This window comes from Phocoena sinus, chromosome 9, assembly GCF_008692025.1.
Source record: "Phocoena sinus isolate mPhoSin1 chromosome 9, mPhoSin1.pri, whole genome shotgun sequence".
Taxonomy (NCBI): domain Eukaryota; kingdom Metazoa; phylum Chordata; class Mammalia; order Artiodactyla; family Phocoenidae; genus Phocoena; species Phocoena sinus.
The window spans coordinates 37,792,845-37,812,433 of NC_045771.1; the positions used below are offsets into that span (position 1 = coordinate 37,792,845).

At 39.4% G+C, this 19,589-nt stretch overlaps 1 protein-coding gene across 1 annotated transcript in view; it reads left to right on the plus strand.

Moving 5' to 3' along the window:
- The window catches only part of DOCK4 (dedicator of cytokinesis 4), a 501,134-nt gene that overhangs the window by 462,309 nt on the left and 19,236 nt on the right, over window positions 1-19,589 (plus strand). Inside the window, 7 exon segments of the mRNA XM_032643431.1 lie at window positions 1,537-1,633; window positions 6,825-6,974; window positions 8,349-8,371; window positions 8,373-8,411; window positions 8,413-8,476; window positions 8,479-8,516; window positions 11,232-11,318. Coding sequence (XP_032499322.1) covers window positions 1,537-1,633; window positions 6,825-6,974; window positions 8,349-8,371; window positions 8,373-8,411; window positions 8,413-8,476; window positions 8,479-8,516; window positions 11,232-11,318 — 498 coding nt within the window.

Sequence of the window (19,589 nt, forward strand, 5' to 3'; positions counted from 1 at the left end):
CAGTTTGTTGAGGAAACTCTCTACACTATTAGAAGAGCTTGCCACTTGAACACAAATCTCTGTAACAATGTACCATTCTTAGTCCCATAATCTGCACCAGCAAAAGAGTAAAAATGACTAGCTGACACGTTTTTAACTATTTGGGGGTTAACTTCTATAGGTGTCAAATCTTTTTCACTTCAGAAATATGTTTTTATTTGCTAAACTGAAACCAAGGTCTTAGTACCCAAGAGCCCAAGGAGTCTAATATTTTGTGTCCCTGAACAAATGTTTTTATAACTTCTTTTATTTCAAATTCATGCAAGTCCCTCTGGTACTCCAAGTCCTATTCTTTAAAGTCATGAACATTTGGTGTCATCTTGTAACACTTAAGCTCTTCAGGGTTTCTAAAACAGGATCATCAGCTTTTATATATACATTTTAAAAAAAGACGATGATGTTTCCTTTTAATTCTGAGGTAGCAATTTAAGAGATGATCTCATAAACCTTTAACAGCTCAAAATCCCTTACACCACAAGTAACTTTTTCAGCTGGCGGGAGCTGGCCCTGTACTTTGGGCGTAGTATTTCATGTCAGCAGTTCATCGATATTTCTCCTAACATCAAAACCAAGGAGGAAAAACCTTGTTTTAACTTCAGTCCATCATGCGGGCGCTGGCAGGCACTGCAGTTTTATATAAAAATGTGTTGTGCTTCTCTTGGCATCCTGTCCCTGGAATAGAATCGAGGTTACAGTGTTTACCCATTAGAACCCTTGGGTGCCATAGTCACTAAGATTTTTATAAACCCAAAGCATTGCACTTCATTGCCAACTGCTCTTTGGGGGGCTGTTACTGGGGGTGGGGGAAGGGGGAATGTTTTCAAGTGAAATATTAGTCTTTCTGTGGAAAACCCTGGGGATGATAATACCATGAATGGGGAACCATAAGCTTTATGTACTTCGTAGTTCCAACCTTGTCAAAGACACATTTAAGAGCTTTCAGCCCAGACAGCACTTTGCACTATGGGCCTTCCTTTGGTTTGGTTTATTGGTTTATCCCTGTCCAACCTGTACAAGGTTGCACCTTCCAAATGTCCCAAATTACCATGACCCAGGAAAACCAAATCCACAGGTGAGTACGAGAATTCTCCAGAATTTGCCTCTAACAGTTCATGTTAATTTTTATCTTACTGTGAAGAAAATATTTCCTCGATAGACCAGGTGCATAGAAATCATTCTCTCTGGTAAGAACATATAATAACATACTCGATCATTTAAAGCAGGGGTCGGGAAACTGCAGCCTGTGTGCCTCGCAGAATTGAGTGATTGTGACAGGGACCATGTGGCCTGCAAAGTCTAAAATATTTATTGCCTGGTCATTTACAGAGTAAGTTTGCTGATCCCTGCCTTAAAGCACAGAAAGGGAGTCAAACCTTCTTTTCTGCAAACTGAACTAAAGTGATGTTCTCCTTTTTATAGAAGAAATATCCTCTTCTATAAAGTGGTAGAGCTAAAAGATGAGATAAAATGATTAAAATTTCCCCTGTTCTTTGCCAGATGATGGAAGCCTCTTTGTATGACAAAATTATGGACCAGCAACGTCTTGAACCAGAGTTCTTCAGAGTTGGATTTTATGGGAAGAAATTTCCATTTTCTAAGAGTAAGTAATATACTCTTTAATTGGCCTTTATACTTCCAATATAGATATCCCAATCAAGCAAACTAAGATCTGAATGACATTTATCCTTTTAAGACAGGGTAAAATAACGTCGTGAGATTTTCTTTTAACTTTGTAGTTTGCAAACACACTCGTCTAGTAATTTCCCAAGATTCCAAATAATCATTTGATTTTTCTTCTTAAGTTTCTAAGCTTACTATATCTCATGAGCAGTCTCTGGAAATTACAGTTGCTTCCCCTGTATGATAGAGAGTCTCTCTTCAGAATGCGGTTTCCGTAGAGTTAACATTGAATAGAAGTGGCTGGAGTTGCAGAAAACAGCAGTTTCACATTATATGCAAACTCTTCCTCCAGAATCACGTGAAGAGCATTTTTTGGCCTAGTCGATTCTGTGAAAAGCTAAATGGCACCCAGCAAAGAGATGCAATTTATTGCTAGTAGAAAACTATTTCTACAAAGGAAAATTTTCCAGACTCTCTAAGGTACCTACTGGATAGTAAAATACTTGATTCCATTCTCACCATTGTTCACACTGTACCGAGTAGTCCTCTTATGTGCTTGAATACTTATATAACATTTCGATAAGTAACATCCCACTTACACTTGCTTGCCTAAAAGCATTGGTTGGGAGAGGGAATTCACCTCCCCAGGCAACTAAGGAGAAGTATCGAGGATAATTTTGTAACACTGAGTGAATTCATTACAAACTTTAAATCTCAATATACAAATATTTTGGTATTTATGTTGCCCTAAATACCTTGCTTTAACTGTTAGTACCTATGGATAGATACAGGATGGGGGTACTTGAAAGCGAACAGAGAGAAGAAAGATTTGACTTCATTTCTTCTTTAATAATCATTAACTTACCTGCCTTTCAGAATAAAGGTTTAATATATATAAAACCTTTATTCATACATATATATAAAATACCCAAACACCATAGGCAAAGATTGATTTAGTATTACATAGAACAAATGCTCAAATAACAAATCAATCATCTTTAGCTGATTGAAATGACCGTGTATTTGGGTGCCACGCAGACATAAGTAAAATCTCTTTGTTGGATTAAAGAGGAGCCACGTGACGTACCCGGTCACATTGTTGGCTCTGCAGATGGACCTGCCTGAAGACAAAGGAAAACTTGATTCCAGATAAAAAATAGTGGCAAACTCAGAACACATGCTGAATTTGAAAGACTACATCTTGAAAATGGACATGCTGGTCCTAGGCTGTCATCAGCCACCCCCCACAGAGTACACAGGGCCTGGGTCCAAGTTCTGAGGGGAAGGAAGGACGTTCTAGAGCTGTGAGCTGCACAAAGGGCCGAGACCCCACAGGAGGGTCCAGACATGACTCTGCTACTGCAGATCCCCTTCCTCTCTTGGCTCAAAATCATGCAAAGATGATGTTTTCTTATCGTACTCAGGGCTACCTGATCCATTATGCACAGTAGATACAGTGTTTAGAGACCATATTATTCTTAGATGGCCCATAAAACTGTTTTAATTTCTTTTTAAAAATCAGAAGAAAAAAAGTGAACTTTTTTTTTGATTTTTTTTTTTTGATGTAGACCATTTTTTAAAGTCTTTATTGAATTTATTAAAATATTGCTTCTTTTTTTTTTTTTTAATGTTTTGGTTTTTTGGCCATGAGGCATGTGGGATCTCAGCTCCCCGACCAGGGATGGAGCCCACACCCGCTGCATTGGAAGGTGAAATCCTAACCACTGGACTGCCAGGAAAGTCCCAGAAAAAAAGTGAACTTTTAGGTTAAAGAAAATGTTATAGTATATATTATAATGTATATTATACATTAGATTATTATTCATCTATTTGTCTTTATACCAAATGAGTCATACAATATGATTTTTAATATTTTTTATAGAGAAAGCAGCCCACAAAAGTGTTGTAGCCCTGATCAAATTCTGAATTCAGCTAGCAAGTATATTAGGAAGTATCCTAGATGTCTATCTAGTATGTGCAATTAGTGTTAATTAAAAGTGTAAAAATCAGAAGCAGTTTAGGAGCCATAATTTTAAAGGGAATTTAGCAAATTAGAGGGACTGCATCAGCTAATAAAATGAATTTTGTTAAAAAGTCAATTGGAATAAATCAATCTCTGTATCACTGTTCTTTTGAAAACAGTTTTTTTCTAGAAATAAATGGCATTTCCTTCAAAATGAAAGAGAAGGGTCACCCTCTATTGGTTTCTAGAGAGCACTGTACCCTTTGGAATCATGAAGCTAGACCTTTTTTTTAGGAAATCAGACTCTAGTCTGTTCTTTGATTTAAAAACAAATATCAACATTAAAAATTTCCTTTCATTGTTTGATCAACTTCCAGAAAATGTTTAAAGCTCACATAAATTAATATATTTATATGATTGTATGATCAAAGTAGGGTTTTTTTACCCTCATGGAAAATGGGTTCTTTACTGACAATGTTTTATATGCATAGAATATGTTTGAATAATGATTTGTCTAAGGAGAATGACTGAGGTCAAGGATGGGAAAAAAGATTTACTTTTATTGTATGCCCTGTGCTCTTTGGGAATTCTTTATACCACAGGTATGTATTTCCTTTAAAAAAAAAAAAAAAAGACGATTAAAAAAAAGTAAGTATTAATAAATATGACCCAGCAATTCCACTCCTAGTGTGTATAATCAGGAGAATTGAAAACATAGAGCCACATAAAGACATGTACACGAGTATTCAAAGCAGCATTATTCATAATTGTCAAAACAAGGAAATTGTCCAAATGTCCATCCACTGATGAATGGATAAACAAAATAAGGTACAGCTATACAATGGAATATTCAGCAATAAGAAAGGAACGAGGTAATGAGATATGCTACAAAACGGTTGAACCTTGAGAAAATTATAAGTGAAAGAAGCCAGTCACAAAAGGCCACGTGTTATGTAATTCCACTTACATGAAATGTCCAGAATAGGCAAATCTATGGAAACAGAAAATAGATTAGTGGTTGCCAAGGACTGAGGGGAGGGGAACTAGGGAGTGACTGCTAATGGGCATGAGTTCCTTTTTGAGGTAATGAAAATAATCTGAAATTAGGTAATGCTGATTGTTGCACAACTCTGTGAATATACTAAAAGCAACTGAATCGCATACTTCAAAAGGGTGAATTTTCTGGTATGTGAACTGCATCTCAGTAAAGCTGTGGTTTAAAAAAAAGAAGCATTGATGGAGGAATGCTTAATTCCTCTTTATTTCTCAGAAACTCAAATATGACGCAAAATTTATGTTTATTCCAAAATGATTTCTTAATACCACTGAATGACTTTACACTTAGAGGAACACCCCTGATTTTACAAATTGTTGTGATGTATAAGCATTTTTTTAGAACTGTTTCAGTTTTTTTGAGTATTCAGATATTTATCTGGGGACTTCTGTAAGATGCAGGAAGGTATGTATTATCTTATTAAGCAATTTATTATCTTTTTTAAAAAGTTTATTTTATATTGGAGTATAGTTGATTTACAATGTTGTATTAGTTTCAGGTGTACAGCAAAGTGATTCAGTTATACATATACATACATCTATTCTTTTTCAGATTCTTTTCCCATACAGGTTATTAAAGAGTATTGAGTTGAGTTCCCTGTGCTATACAGTAGGTCCTTGTTGATTATCTTTCGAGTAGAAAAAAAGCAAATAATACAGCATCAGAATGTATGACTTCTATCAAGAAAGTTTTTAAATATAGGATTGTTTGGGGAGTGGTCTTAATTTCTATGGAGTCTGTCTTAGCTTGTGTTTTTCAAAGGATCGTGATTTACTGAGAGGCTTGTGGGAATTGTGGCAGGTTCTCAGCACCCAGTCCTGCTGTTGTTTCCTCTGCGTGCCTGCAGCTGCTTTTTTTCTCAGCTGCAACCCCGAGCCCTCTGCCCACGGGTGGTTTTTAACTTCCTCACTTTGGCCCAGACTTCTTCCTCGGGGCATTTTGACGCAATCACAGAAACCTCACAGAGCTGAGAAACACTGAGACCCTTGGGCCTTAACTCCCCAGACCACAAATCACTGTATTTCTTAAAGATCTGCAAGGCACATTATCCCACAATCTTTCTTGGTCTCAGTAGCTCCTAGGAGTTTTTCCTGGACGTACCAGGCCACGTTCAGAACAGAGAGAGCTCAGGCCTTGGACTCAGACCTGAGCTTAAATCTCATACAAAGTATGTAACCATTTTGATCCTCGGTCTCAATTATAAAATGGGGGGGCGGATGGTAACAACCTCTCAAGTTTATTTGCGTTAAATAAGGTATGTGCAGAGAGCCTAGTCAATGATTGTGTGCTCAACAATTATAATTTCATTATTATTAAAACTGTCAGAAAGAGTTCCTCCTTATCGATAACCGAATCATAAAGGCACTTGTTAGAAAAGTGCCCATCTCTCCAGCTCTGTGGCCTCCATCAAGGATGACCTTCACCATTCTTTCCTCAGTGAGAGAGAGTCCTAACCACAGAATGTTTATACATATTGTAAGAACAAAACCAAAAACAGACAAAAATTTAGCAAGACCTTAAAAGTCCCAAATCTTAGCTTCAGCCAGTTAACAGGATTCCTGGCTACAGAAGGCTGAGCTGAGTTGGAAGCATCCTGTACCAGCCCTGTTGAGAACTGGAATGCAGACAGGCTAGTCTTCCTTTATACGGAAGGATCTAGGAATGAACGTGTTAAGGGTGATCTCAGTGACCTTTGTAGAAAGAGTGCAGTAAATGTATTTTTAGAGATTGCACTCACTTTGCTTTCTTCCAAATTGAAAATTTATCCACTTAACTTGATATCCAGTTTATGAAAATAATCTGTAACGCATGTGTTTCGCTAACATTGGAGGGAACAGGATTGCTTTGTTTTGCGCTTTGGTGCTCTGAGAATCAGACGCCCCTTTGCACCTCATGCAGGTGAACCCAGAAGAGTGAGGCATGCTACTGGAACTTATTAAAAGCAATAGAGAGTTATGCTCATGACCTTTGCTCTGCATTTTTAATGTTTGGGTAAATTCTTTAGACTGTTCCAGTGTATTTTTTGGTTATAGTCTATTGATGTTGGGCCTATGCTTAGTTACCGCCACTGTCATTTATTTTGGCTTCTCTCTGTAATTAAAGCACCCAATTTTATGGTCCTAATTTTTTTTTTTTTTTTCTGATTTCACCTCCAGAATAAAGAGTTTGTGTGTCGAGGGCATGACTACGAAAGGCTGGAGGCCTTCCAGCAGAGAATGCTGAACGAGTTCCCCCACGCCATCGCCATGCAGCATGCCAACCAGCCCGACGAGACCATCTTCCAGGCAGAAGCTCAGTGTATCCCACACCTAGAAGGGCTGGATTCCAGTTAGATCACACTGGCCTTTAGCTGCAGAGCATTTTCATGCAGGTGGTTCAACTACCGATCCCTTTTCAGTAGCTCTGTTCTTATGCTCCCGTCTTTCTCATCGTCTTAATTTTAGGTTAGCTCCTTCCAGACAGAATTATGATAGTTATTCTCATGATTTAGTTGAAAAGAAATCCCTTAAGGATTCTGTTAAAGAATTTTCCTCCTTTTAGTTACAACTTTTCTTATCTCAGCCCTGCTTTTAAAGCTTCTTTTAGGGATTTCCCTTAGAATAATTTTCCCCTGGCATCCCCTGTAGAAACTACTTGATTCAAGTTCAAGGAAATGATAGCACTATGTTTATTGGGACATATCATTACCCCTTTTCCCCTTGCTATTTTTATTCTGGATGGAAGGGGAGAGGGTCCCCCACCCCCCCACCCCGTATCTTCCAGGGACTCTTAGCCATGGCATCCTGGACAGCACTTCATCATTTAATAATTGCCGTATAATTGACACTCCCATTGTCTAAACATGAACAACTCAACTGAAATTACACAGGCATTAGAGGCAAAGGGAATTCACCTCAGCACTCTTTTTTGAATTCCTCTGTCTTTTTCTGAAACTGATGATCTTAAAGAAGACCAGAAAACTCCCCCCTGAAAATTACAGATGCCATTTCAAAGTAGAAACTTAAATGCACCAGAAGCAAGAAGTTATGTAAGGAAAAAATTTTACTATCCTTCTTTGAATGAGAAGAGAAGAAGGTAAACATACAAGTAAATATGATAGCCTTTAAAGTAGTTTTTAAAAGTATCAACTATAACTAAACACTCTGCTTGTCAATACAAGATTGAGAGAGTGGATACCACAAACGTGGGAAGGCTGGAGACAGGAGCATATGAGTTACTATCAGTACTGGTTACTATCTTCGGTTGCATGGGTATTTGTACATTGTTTTACAAACAGATTTTAAAAAGAACCATATGTGCACTAAAGATCAGAGTGTCTCACGACCAAGGATTAAAATTAAAACAATCCTGAGTATGTGAGATCCAAGCCATTCCCACCCACCCCCAACCAAAAAGAAAAAAAAAATCAATGATAAAATAAATTCACAGGACACAGAAATTTCAAACTGATACTTTGTCAGAATCACCTATGTAAAACTACTTTAAGGCTTTGTAGTTTGAGAGGTGATTTGCTATGAACCGAGTTCTTGGTGCCTTCTTGGCAGTTTTGACTTGGCTTCAAATAGAAACACCAGATTGTTCCCCAGCCTCTTCCTCTCTGCCACAGCTCAGCTCAGCCAGACTTCCACGGAGTTTGCCAAGTCAGGTTCCCTCCTGACTCTTGAATCCTAGATTTGCAGATATATGCCGTGACTCCCCATCCCGGACAGCCAGGAGGTCCTGCAGAGAGAGGGTGGTCCCGGACAACATCAAAAGTTTCTATAAAGTGAATCACATCTGGAAATTCCGCTACGACAGACCGTTCACAAAGGCACTAAAGATAAAGAGAATGAATTCAAGGTACTAGGGCCGGTCTTGTGAGACGCGGTTTCCTCAGATAGACTGTGAACTCCTGGGGGCAAAATGCTTGATAAATATTACTCAGGATAGAGTCAAGTGATAAAGCTAGAAGGGACCAGAAATCATGTGGTCTAGTTCTCAAACTCTACCATGTATCAGGGTGACATGGGGTGCTTTCTCATCAAGCAGATTTCTTAGCCCAGGAATTCTGACTCATTGGGTCATAGAGGAAGCCCTGAAGTTTATGACGATTCTAATGGCAGTGGTCCTCGGTCCAGTTTTGAGCTCTCATGATTCATCTCGGTCCTCTCATTCATTCCACGTTTAACCAACTGTGGGAACCTCAGGATATTTATTCTCAGTTACAAGAGACTGCCATGAGCAAAGGATACTGAAGGAACAGGGGATTCTGAGACAGAACCACTGGGGAGCCTGCTGGTGCAGTGGGAGAGTCCTGTGCTATCTTTTGCTGCATTTTCTTATTAGAACGGTGTGTAACTAGGACTTCTGAGAGGACCCAGAATGAAAACAAACCATAGACTGTTGCATGGGTTGAGTTCTCCATCCTCAGCAGTTCCGATATGCCTGGGCAAAGGTTTCTTCACAGCCACCCTGGGGGAAAGGGGCAAGATTGTTCCACCGATAAACTATAATCTGCTCTTTCCTTGTTAACAGTGACAGAGTGAGACCTCACAGATCCCCAGTAAGTCAGTATTTCCCCCTAAACAGAGAATGTAAAATGAATGTAGGATTGTGGGTGACCTGGCTTAATTTCTTTCATCACAACATCTCTACTTAAGCTGGGAGATGTTCTCCTATCAGCTGTGATTGTCTGATGTGGAACTTGCCTTGGTCACCCCTGCCTAAGTGTCAGTCCCCAGTGCTCCCAGCAGTAACTTCAGGAGTTACTCACAGCCAAGTGATCAGAGGGAAATCTGGATAGTTTTGCAGTGTTTTGATAGGACTGAGCAAAGCATAGTCCTTTGGGCAAGGAGGTTGATGGGTTAAATATCAAGGCCAGGAAACCACTGGAAAATAGCACTAGGATGTTATTGAAAAGATCCATGACCATTTTCTAATCCTTTTGGATACCTTAATTTTTCTTTTGGCCTTCCAAACCAATTAAAGATCATTAATGTGTAATATACTTTTCATTGCAAGTTTCCGGTAGGTAAAAAGTCCAAGGATCCACCAGAGCTGGACAGATGACTTGCTCAGAGTGGCGTTCTAATCACCCCAGACGCTGCACTAGAACCCGCACCTTCTGATGCCGTCTCCATTGCTTTTTCCGCTGCACCACATTTCCTCTTGGCCATCACGTGAAACATTTATCAGTGTTGTAGCAACCCTCCTAAAATAAATAAATGAATCTGGCTCCTTACTCCTGTGCTCACAGCCCTCAGCATCTGGCTCCGAACTGCCCTTGCACGCACCCACCCTCCCTGTCAGCTCCGGCAGCACCGAGCTTCTCCCTCCCTCTCCTGCCATGCCCTTTCACAAGCGCCCTTTCACAAGCCGCTCGCATCTCTGCGCCTGCTGCTTCCTGCTGCCTGCACCGTCTCCCCGCTCTCTGCCTGGCAAACTCCTACTCACTCTTCAAAATTCCACTCACGTGTCACCTCCTCTGAGAAGCGCTGTCCTCCTCCCACAGGTTGCTGGGCACGCCTGCTTTCTCCTCTGTTTTCCCCCCCCAGCACCTGGAGCATTCCTTTCTCCTCTCCCTGAACCCTTCTGGATCTGCTTACCCCCCTGTCACCAGCAGAGCACGCGGGGCCCCTGTCACCAGGCCTCTGCCCTATTCATTGCAGTAGGTCTTGGCTGCACAAAGAAATCCTTCCATTTGTCGTTGCTGTTGAATAAATGGCTCTATTTCAGGAATTTTGTCAAGTTTATTATCCATGCAGGAATACGCTTTGTTTAAGTAAGAAACATGAGGCAGAGATGCAGAAGCCTCCAGAAGCCTGGTTGACAAAAGAGAAAGTCGTCATCAACAGCAGCTCTTACCAAAGGCAGCCATGGTTTCACGTGTCACGAGGGTGCTCATCCTGGCCAGGGGAGCCCTGGCTCTTACATACAGATCCTCCTGTATCACAGCAGTGAATATCGGCACGAGAAAACGTGGCACAGTGCCTGTAGCAATGGAGAAGTCGGAAGTTCTAGTGCAGGGGTCCTAGGGGCAGCTCTACAGGTGATGGGAATGTAGCTTTGAGCAGGTCACATGCCCCTTGGAGACTTAGTGTTGTCATCTTTAAAACAGAAAGATCAGGCTATGTGATTCCTAAAGCCCTTTCCTCCTTGAGGATTCTGTTATTCTAATCCGTGTCGAATAGCTGATACTACTACTTACCTCTTCCAAATAAAAATGGCTAGACCCCTTGCAGAGTGGAGAGAGTTTAAATTAGAAACTTAGGGGAAGTAGTAAAGAAAATAATGTGATGACCTGTTTTTATATTTTTAAGCATGCTGTCTGGAGTAGATGATCTATTCTACATAGAAAAAAGTTTCAGGTGATATACAATGAAATTTACATAAGCTTCAGTGTGTCTTACTGTGATAGCTTCCTGAGTGCAAAGGGGTTGCTAAAGTACTGGAATGAATACTAAAGAAAAGCTGACAAAACCGAAAACTTGATAAAACTGAAACGGCAAAACAGTCATAGCTCAGTAACTAGAAAGAAAGGTAACTCGGGGACTTAATTTGTTTTGTATTTCGTAGAGTCTCTGGGTGGAGAGAACATCATTATACTTGGTGCAGAGTTTACCCGGAATTTCCCGCTGGTTTGAAGTGGAGAAGCGTGAAGTGGTAAGGATCAGAGCTTATTCTCAAGGACTTTCTCATCACCTGGTGTCAGTCTGTATATTTATTGCTTCTGCTTGGGACTCGAAGTCCCTGGAAACACTCATAGTAAGTTAGTGAATGTTTGTGATATTTATTGACCGCTATGACCAAAGCAGGAAGGGAAACATTACCATTGACCTAGCCCAGCCAGTCAGAGGGATTCCTCAAAAATAGCTATGACTGCAGCATGTCAACACCTCGGGCCCTTGAGTTAGAAGAACTGGAATTCCAGCTCTGCTAACTACTCTAGCTGTGTGACCTTCACTGCTTACCTTCAGTGCCAGGCCACTGGAAGAAAGTTATCTACATTAACTTATTTAATCACCACACCAAAGCTACAAGGTATGTATTCTTTTTTGTTTGTTTTGTTATACACATTTATTTTACTTTCGAATTCCACATATAAGTGGTAACAGAGTATTTGTCTTTCTCTGTCTGACTTATTTCACTAAGTATAATACCCTCTAGGTCCATCCACATTGTTGCAAATGGCAGAATTTCATTCTTTTCTATGGCTCAGTAATATTCCGTTGTGTGTGTGTGTGTGTGTGTAGATATATATATATATATCTCAAATCTTCTCTATCCATTCATCTGTGGCTGGACACTCAGATTGCTTGTATATCTTGGCTATTGTACACAATGCTGCTATGAACATTGAGGTGCATGTATCTTTTTGAATTCGTATTTTCATTTTCTTTGGCTATATAGCTAGGAGTGGCATTGCTGGATCATATGGTGGTTCTGCTTTTAGTTTTTTGAGGAACCTCCATACTATTTTCCAAGGTGATTGAACCAATTTACATTCCCACCAGCAGTGGACTAGAGTTCTCATTTCTCCATATCTGAGGTATGTATTCTTATCCCCATTTTCACAAGTTTTGACAAGAGGTTAAAAGCCTTTGCCAGAGGTTCCATAGCAAGATATTGAAAAAAAGATAAACTCGAACCCAGATTTTTCTGACTCCAAAGCCAGTTATGTTTATCACTTCTAGCCTTATAAGGCAACATGAAGCCAGTGTCAAGCCCCAGCACAGTATCTGACACACAGTACGTCCATGCTGTCACAGTTCACAGTAGAAGGGATGCTGCTGTGTTAGTCTCCCTGGGCACCAGTGGAGAAATCAGTAGGTGTCATTATAGAACCTGGAAACCACAGCACCCAAGAAGCCTTCGGGTTGTAAAGCACACCTCCCAGCTCCAGTCCCCAGTTGTGGAAACAGAGAGAGCAGTTGCTGAAGGTAGCCACATCCGGACTGAGACCCCGCCCCGTGCCTGGGCTGCTCTTCAAGCTGCCAGCACCTTGCTGTCAGCCACAGCCCTGCAATCTCAAGCATCCCTTCTCCCACCCTTGGTATATCCATTATGTCTCGGGCCAAGCCACTGTCCTCTGGCTGATAGAAAATGTGCCAATTGTGAAAATACCATTTAACCCCTTCCTTTTTTTAAGTAACAAGCCCCCTCTGTCAATCAATAAGAAAGAGCAGTTCTTGCCCAAATTCTCTTCCAAGAATGGCTTATCCTACCTGAAATCTCTCTAAGCATTGAAGCCACCCTCAGCTTATCCTACTCAATCACACTAAGGATTTAATGGCATCTTCATTTTGCTGGGTGGAAAAATTCATACAGCTCCCTTAACAAATTGAACTCAGTCCAGCAGATTACATCAGTGTGGTTGTGTTCTTGTCAGGTCTGAGTCAAGGGTCCACAAAGCTGGTTGCTTACATGGTGGACCCTGCAGCCTTCGCGGAAGAGGAGAGGCTGCTGACATCAGTGCTCAGAAAGTCTTATTGTTATGCTTCCTGCTGAATGGCATGGGCCCAACCCACAGAGATGTTCTTAGTCACCCATGCTGCATTAATGATTCAGAGAGCTTTGTCAGCTACTTGCTACCGAGAGCATTAAATTCTGTGACACTCACCAATGTTCCTAACCTTGGAAATATTATATACACACACACATACACCCCGCTAATAAAAAGCAGCATGGGGATAATGATTAAAGGAGCATTACAAAACACAACCTTTCAAATATCAGCTGCCTACTTTATTAGAATATGCAATCTTATATTCTGTCAAACAGAACAAACCCAACTGGGCCATTTTGTTCCCTGAACACAGCCCACTTCTGACAACCTCATGTCTTTCGCTTATTCCCACTGCCTGGCATGTCCCCACCTTCTATTAAAGCTGGTTTACTGCTTTAATTCCTAGTGTGGAAGGTCCTAAAGATCTGGGCACAGAGTAGGTACTCAATACATATATGCCACACTGAATTGAAATTCCTTATGTGCCATGCCAGAATCTAAAAGATTCTGAACACCAAAAGATGTTTTCACATCTTGAGGATTACATAATATACTATATGCACCCTATGTTACCTTTCTAAAATCAGAAATATTCTGAGTTCTGAAAACATGTAGCAGCAAAGATTTCAGATGAGACTGTGGGCCTTTATTCTCTAAATCGTAACCCCAGAACATATTATTGAACATATTCTCCCATTCTTTCAAAGATGATAATGCCTTTGAACAATTGTTTCCTCAGTAATTGTTTTTATTGTTTTCAAAACAAACAGGATCTTTATTTTTTTGATTAAAAAGTAAGCTTATTTAAAAAATTTTAAACAAGATGAAAAAGCTATAAAATAGAATGTACAAATAATGATTTTTTAAACTCTAAAGATAATGACAATCATCATCACAGTTCACATCATATCCGTCAGAAAATCGTGTGGCTCTATGGTACTTTCAAAATTACCCAGAATCTGACCACCCCTCACCTCCCTACTGATAGTGCCATCTAGTGCCTGATTTCTGCAGTAGTATAAGAGGTCACCTTGTGCCCTCCTGCCCTCCCCCTGCTGCAATCACTTCTGTACACAGCCCCAGTGTCCTTTTTAAACTAAAGTTATATCAAATAAAAATAGAGACAATATATAATGAACCTGGTTTACCCATCATTTTATTTCACCAGCGATCAAAAAGGCCAATTTTGTTCCATCTACACCTCCCTCCATTCCCTTTCACACTGGATTATTTTGAAGTAAATCTCAGACATCATTTCAGCTATGTAAGAATATTTTAGTCTGTATATTAACCAAAAACATAACCATAATACCATTATTCCATCTAAAAATTTTAACAATAATTCCTTATCATAAAATATCCAGTTTATTCACAGTTCTCCAAGTCTTTATTTTATAGGTTTTTGTTTGTTTTTGTCATCTGTTGTTTGAATCTGGACCCAAATAAGGGCCACACATTGAAATTGGTTGAAATACCTCCTAGATCCTATTTGATCTGTAGGTTCCCCCGAATTAATTTATTTTCCTTGAAGTTTTTTTGTTGAAGAATCCAGGTTGTTTATCCTGAAGTGTTTCCTTAAGTATGGATTTTGCAGACTGTGAATCAGTGGGATCATTTAACATGTTTCTTCCTATTGTTTTTTTGTAAATTAGCAGTTAGATCTAGAAGCTTGATAAGATGTTATTTTGTTTTTATTTTTTATCTTTTCATTTTTTGCAAGACTACTTCATGGGTTGTGTTATATGCTCTGGTTGGCAGCCAGTGACGCTCGTTGCCCCCATCCAGTCATCTCTTAAGGGTTACAAAACAGTGGTATTTTATCGTTCTTTCTTTGTTTGTTGATTGGAATACTTCTGTAAAGAGAAACATGCCCTCATCACCGATTTGATTACCCTAAGGTATAGGAAAGGAAGGATAATGCTCTATTCTTTCCTTTTATTTACCAGTTTTCATGGTTTCTTTTTTTTTTTTTTCCACACCACGAAGCTTGTGGGATCTTAGTTCCCCGACCAGGGATTGAACCCTGGTTCCTCATACAGAGGGTACCCTCAGCAGTGAAAGTGCAGAATCCTAACCACTGGACCACCATGGAATTGCCCTGCCAGTTTTCAAAATAATAATTTGGTTCCCTAACACCCTATAAAAGTGACCAAAGAGGGTTTTGTTTGGTTAGCTTGGGTTTTAGTATCAGTAGTAACTCATGGATTTAAACGTGTTTGTTTTGTTTCAATCCATTGCAATTATGACTCATTATTTTTCAAATTGTTCCACTTTGCCCATTGGGAGCCTCTTCAAATTGGTTTCCTCAGTCTTTTTGACAGTATCCAAGTTGTCTTTGTTACTGAGCTAACACACAGGACCGGTTTGTCAAATCAAGCGTAGGAATCAGCATCAAGCTTTACTAATAACTTTTAGGCAATCAGGAGGCTCAGATGAAGCAGAGAGACATCTGAGACCTCAAGTCTTGTCCTCCACGTCCTTCTTCTCCACGTCAGTAATAATCCTGATTAAGAGACACAGTGTCCAAGTGAAGTTCACAGAGTTCCTCATACAAAGGGCACGTTTCAGTTATGAAACTTAAATTGTGAAACATTCCATTTTATACTCCAGAGAGTTGTCAAGCTTCGCTGGGACATTCTCTAGGGACGTGTGCCTTACGGACTCTGGGTTTATTTACTGTGAGCAATCCTTTAGCTGGGGACTTCCCGCTAAGGGCATTCCATGGATACCATCTCTTCCTCCTAGCAGTTAAGTCTTTTTATTTGAAGGTTCAATTGACAAGGAGATAAGACCAGGTCACCTGCTTTCTTTTCTGTTCCCAAAGGACATCACTCCAGTAAAGAGAGTGAATGGACCACAGGCCAGCTGCTCTAATGCCTTCCTCCAGCTGCCTTCCTTGCTTACTGGTATGGCTGGGTAGTCCAGGCTCACTTGTACAATCCTGCCCCAGACCCAAAAGCAACCATTTCTCCAATGACTCCTGATTCTTTTTAGTGGTAAATGGGAATTAAGGATCACAAACTGGGAATAAAGAAAAATAATTCCTTGATGAACATTTTTACACATTATTCTTTGCACACTTCTTTAATCATCTCCTTAGAATAATTTCCCTAGAAGTGAATTGAGCTATCAAAGGGTCCACAGTATAACCTGTGATTCATCGATCAGCAATGGCATGTATCAATTTATGCCCTGTCTGGAGTATATAGCTGTTCTTGGGAATAACCATTTTCCCAGCATTCTCTTCAGCACTGGCTGTTGAATATTATTATTTTTTTATTTTATTTTATTTTTATTTTTATTTTTTGCGGTACGCGGGCCTCTCAGCGCTGTGGCCTCTCCCGCTGCGGAGCACAGGCTCCGGACGCGCAGGCTCAGCGGCCATGGCTCACGGGCCCAGCCGCTCCGCGGCACGTGGGATCTTCCAGGACCGGGGCACGAACCCGTGTCCCCTGCATCGGCAGGCGGACTCTCAATCACTGCGCCACCAGGGAAGCCCTGTTGAATATTATTTTAAAAGTTCCAAATAATAGATCAAAAATGATCACAGTAGGGTTGATTTTTTTTTTTGGCATTTGTTGAGTGCTAGTGGAGATGATATGTTTTCATATATTTATTGACTCTTTTTTCGTGAATTTACAGATTATATTCTTTATGTAGTTTTCTTCAGTATTTGAGATATATTAATAATTCAGCTGAAATATATGTTGGAAATATTTTCCCAAGTTATTATTTGTTTTTTGTCTGTGTTATATCTTGTTTATTTTTTAAATTTCTTCATATTAATAACATTTGAATCTATAATGTTGAGCATGAATTTTTTTAGCTATGGTCAAAAATACATAAAAGTCACCATCATAATCATGTTTAAATGTATAGTACAGTGGTATTAACTATAGCACTTTGTTGTGCACCATCCATTGAACAACCATTTCCCTTTCCCCCTCCCCCCAGCACCTGGCAACCACTGTTCTACTTTCTGTTTCTAAGATGTTTTGTTCACTTTTTAACTTTCAGTTCATCAGAGCTCTCAGACTTCTTCTTTATGATTTAGCTTTTGTGATCATAAAACAAAAGTTTAATGTCCTAAATAATTGGAAAATAAAATCCTGTTTACCACCACTCAGGTAAAGAAACAGAACATTGCCAGTAGCACCCTATAGGCCTCCCGTGTATCCTTTCCCAATTGCTACTCCCTCCCTTATCATAACTTTTATGGTATCCATTCTCTTGCTTCGTTTATTACCTATATATGCCTCTTTAAACAAGTCAGTTTAGTTTTGCCTGGTTTTGAACAGGCATACCTTGGAGATGGTGCGGGTTCAGTTCTAGACCACCACAATAAAGCAAGTCACACAGATTTGTTGGTGTCCCAGTGCATATAAAAGTGATGTTTATACTATACTGCAGTGTTTTGTGTGTAATAGCATTATGTCTAAGAAAAAATGTACATACCTTAGTTTAAAAATACTTTATTGCTAAAAGAATGCCAAAGCAATTACAATAGCAACATCAAAGACTACTGATCACAGATCACCATAACAAATATAATAATGAAAAAGTTTGAAATATTGTGAGAATTATCAAAATGTGACACAGAGACATGAAGTGAGCAAATGCTGTTGAAAAAAACGAGGCCAGTAGCCTTATTCAACAGAGGGTTCTGTGAACCCTCAATCTGTAAAACAACACAGCATCTGTGAAGCACAGTAAAGCAAAGTACAATAAAATGAGGTATGCCTGTATAACAGTGTCATACTATATATATTCTACTGTAACTTGCATCTGTCACTCAGTATTATTTGTAACATTAGTCCATGTTATTATATGTGACTTGTTTGTTTTCATTGCTGTAAAGTATTCCATTGTATCCTACAATATGCTTATGCATTCTATTCTTGATGGACATACAGATCTTGGAGATGATTATGAACACTTTTGTACATGTTTCCTGGTACACATGTACACAGATACTTTTCCTCAGATATATGTCTAGGAGTAGAATTGCTGGATCATAAAATATAATATATAGATATCTTCATCTTTAATACATAATCCCAAACTGTTTTCCAAAGTGATTGAACCAATTTGAACGTCCAGCAGCAGAAACTGAGAGATTCAGAGGCTCACATTCTCACTCTCATTTGCTAGTGTCATATTTATTTTTCCATACTGGTGAGTGCTCAATAGTATGTCACTGTGGTATTATTTTTCACTTCTTTGATCACAGATGAGGTTCAACACTTTTCATATGTTTACTGGTCATTTGGGTTTCTTCCTTTGTAAAGTGGCTACTTCTTTGCCCATTTTTAATTCAGCTGTTTGCCTTTCTCTTAAATGGTTTATAAGGGTTCTTTATATATTCTGGACGTAGGCTCTTTGACGGTTTTACATGTTACAAATATCTTCTACTTTCTGGTTTATCTTTCCTTCTCCTTTATTGTGTCTTTTGATGAATGTATATCCTTAATTTTGACATAGTCAAATTATTCTAGTACTTTTCAGTGTTGGTTTAAGATGATCTAAGTGACCTTTAAAAACTTTCCTTAACTGAAAGAACCAGTATTGAAATGTGCTTACAGTAAGCTTGAATTATTGTACAGCTGAGAGCTTAGCAGGCCTTCTCTTCAAAGAGAACGTCAGTGACAATAACAGTCACAGTGCTATACATTTGAAGAGCACTTTCATCATTTTCACAATTAGGCCTCCCATAACCGAGAATTGTTAAGTCATTATGATTCTATTTGGCTCTCCTTCAACAAATAAATCCTGCGGCATATATGAGTATCTTATTTTCTATAACTCCCAACTGTGTGGCATCCTGTGCCACCTTATGGTGCTGTTATATATGCATATGGGGTTCATATGGGCATATGTTCCCTCTTCCCAACCAGGCTGAAATCTCCTTGACATCAGAGGATCTGTAAATGCATCTTTGTATCTCCTGTGGTACTTTGCATTTAGTATCTAGAAAGACGTTATAATATGCAGGGCCCTTGAACACTTAGCCTTTTAAAAGAGTTTTAAAAGACATGCTTGAATTTTCTTTTAAGGTTTAAATTGATTGTTACATTGCTCATATGTAGTTGATTAGTGCTGATTATCCAAACCACATTTCAACCAATGAATAGAATCACCTTCTCTTCCCAGACCTTACAAACAGCTAATTTGTCTTCCACATCCTTGTCTATTCTACTATGGCCCCTGGTGGAGATATTGATGGGAGCCAAGGGGGAGCACAGATAATTCAGAACATGGATCATCTACTTTGTCTTTCTTTTTTTTTTTCTTTTCCTTCTTTCTTTCTTTTTTCTTTTTTTTTTTTTTTTTAGCCATACTTCACGGCATGCGGGATGCAGGATCTTAGTTCCCTGACAAGGGATCGAACCTGTGCCCCCTGCACTGGAAGCATGAAGTCTTAACCACTG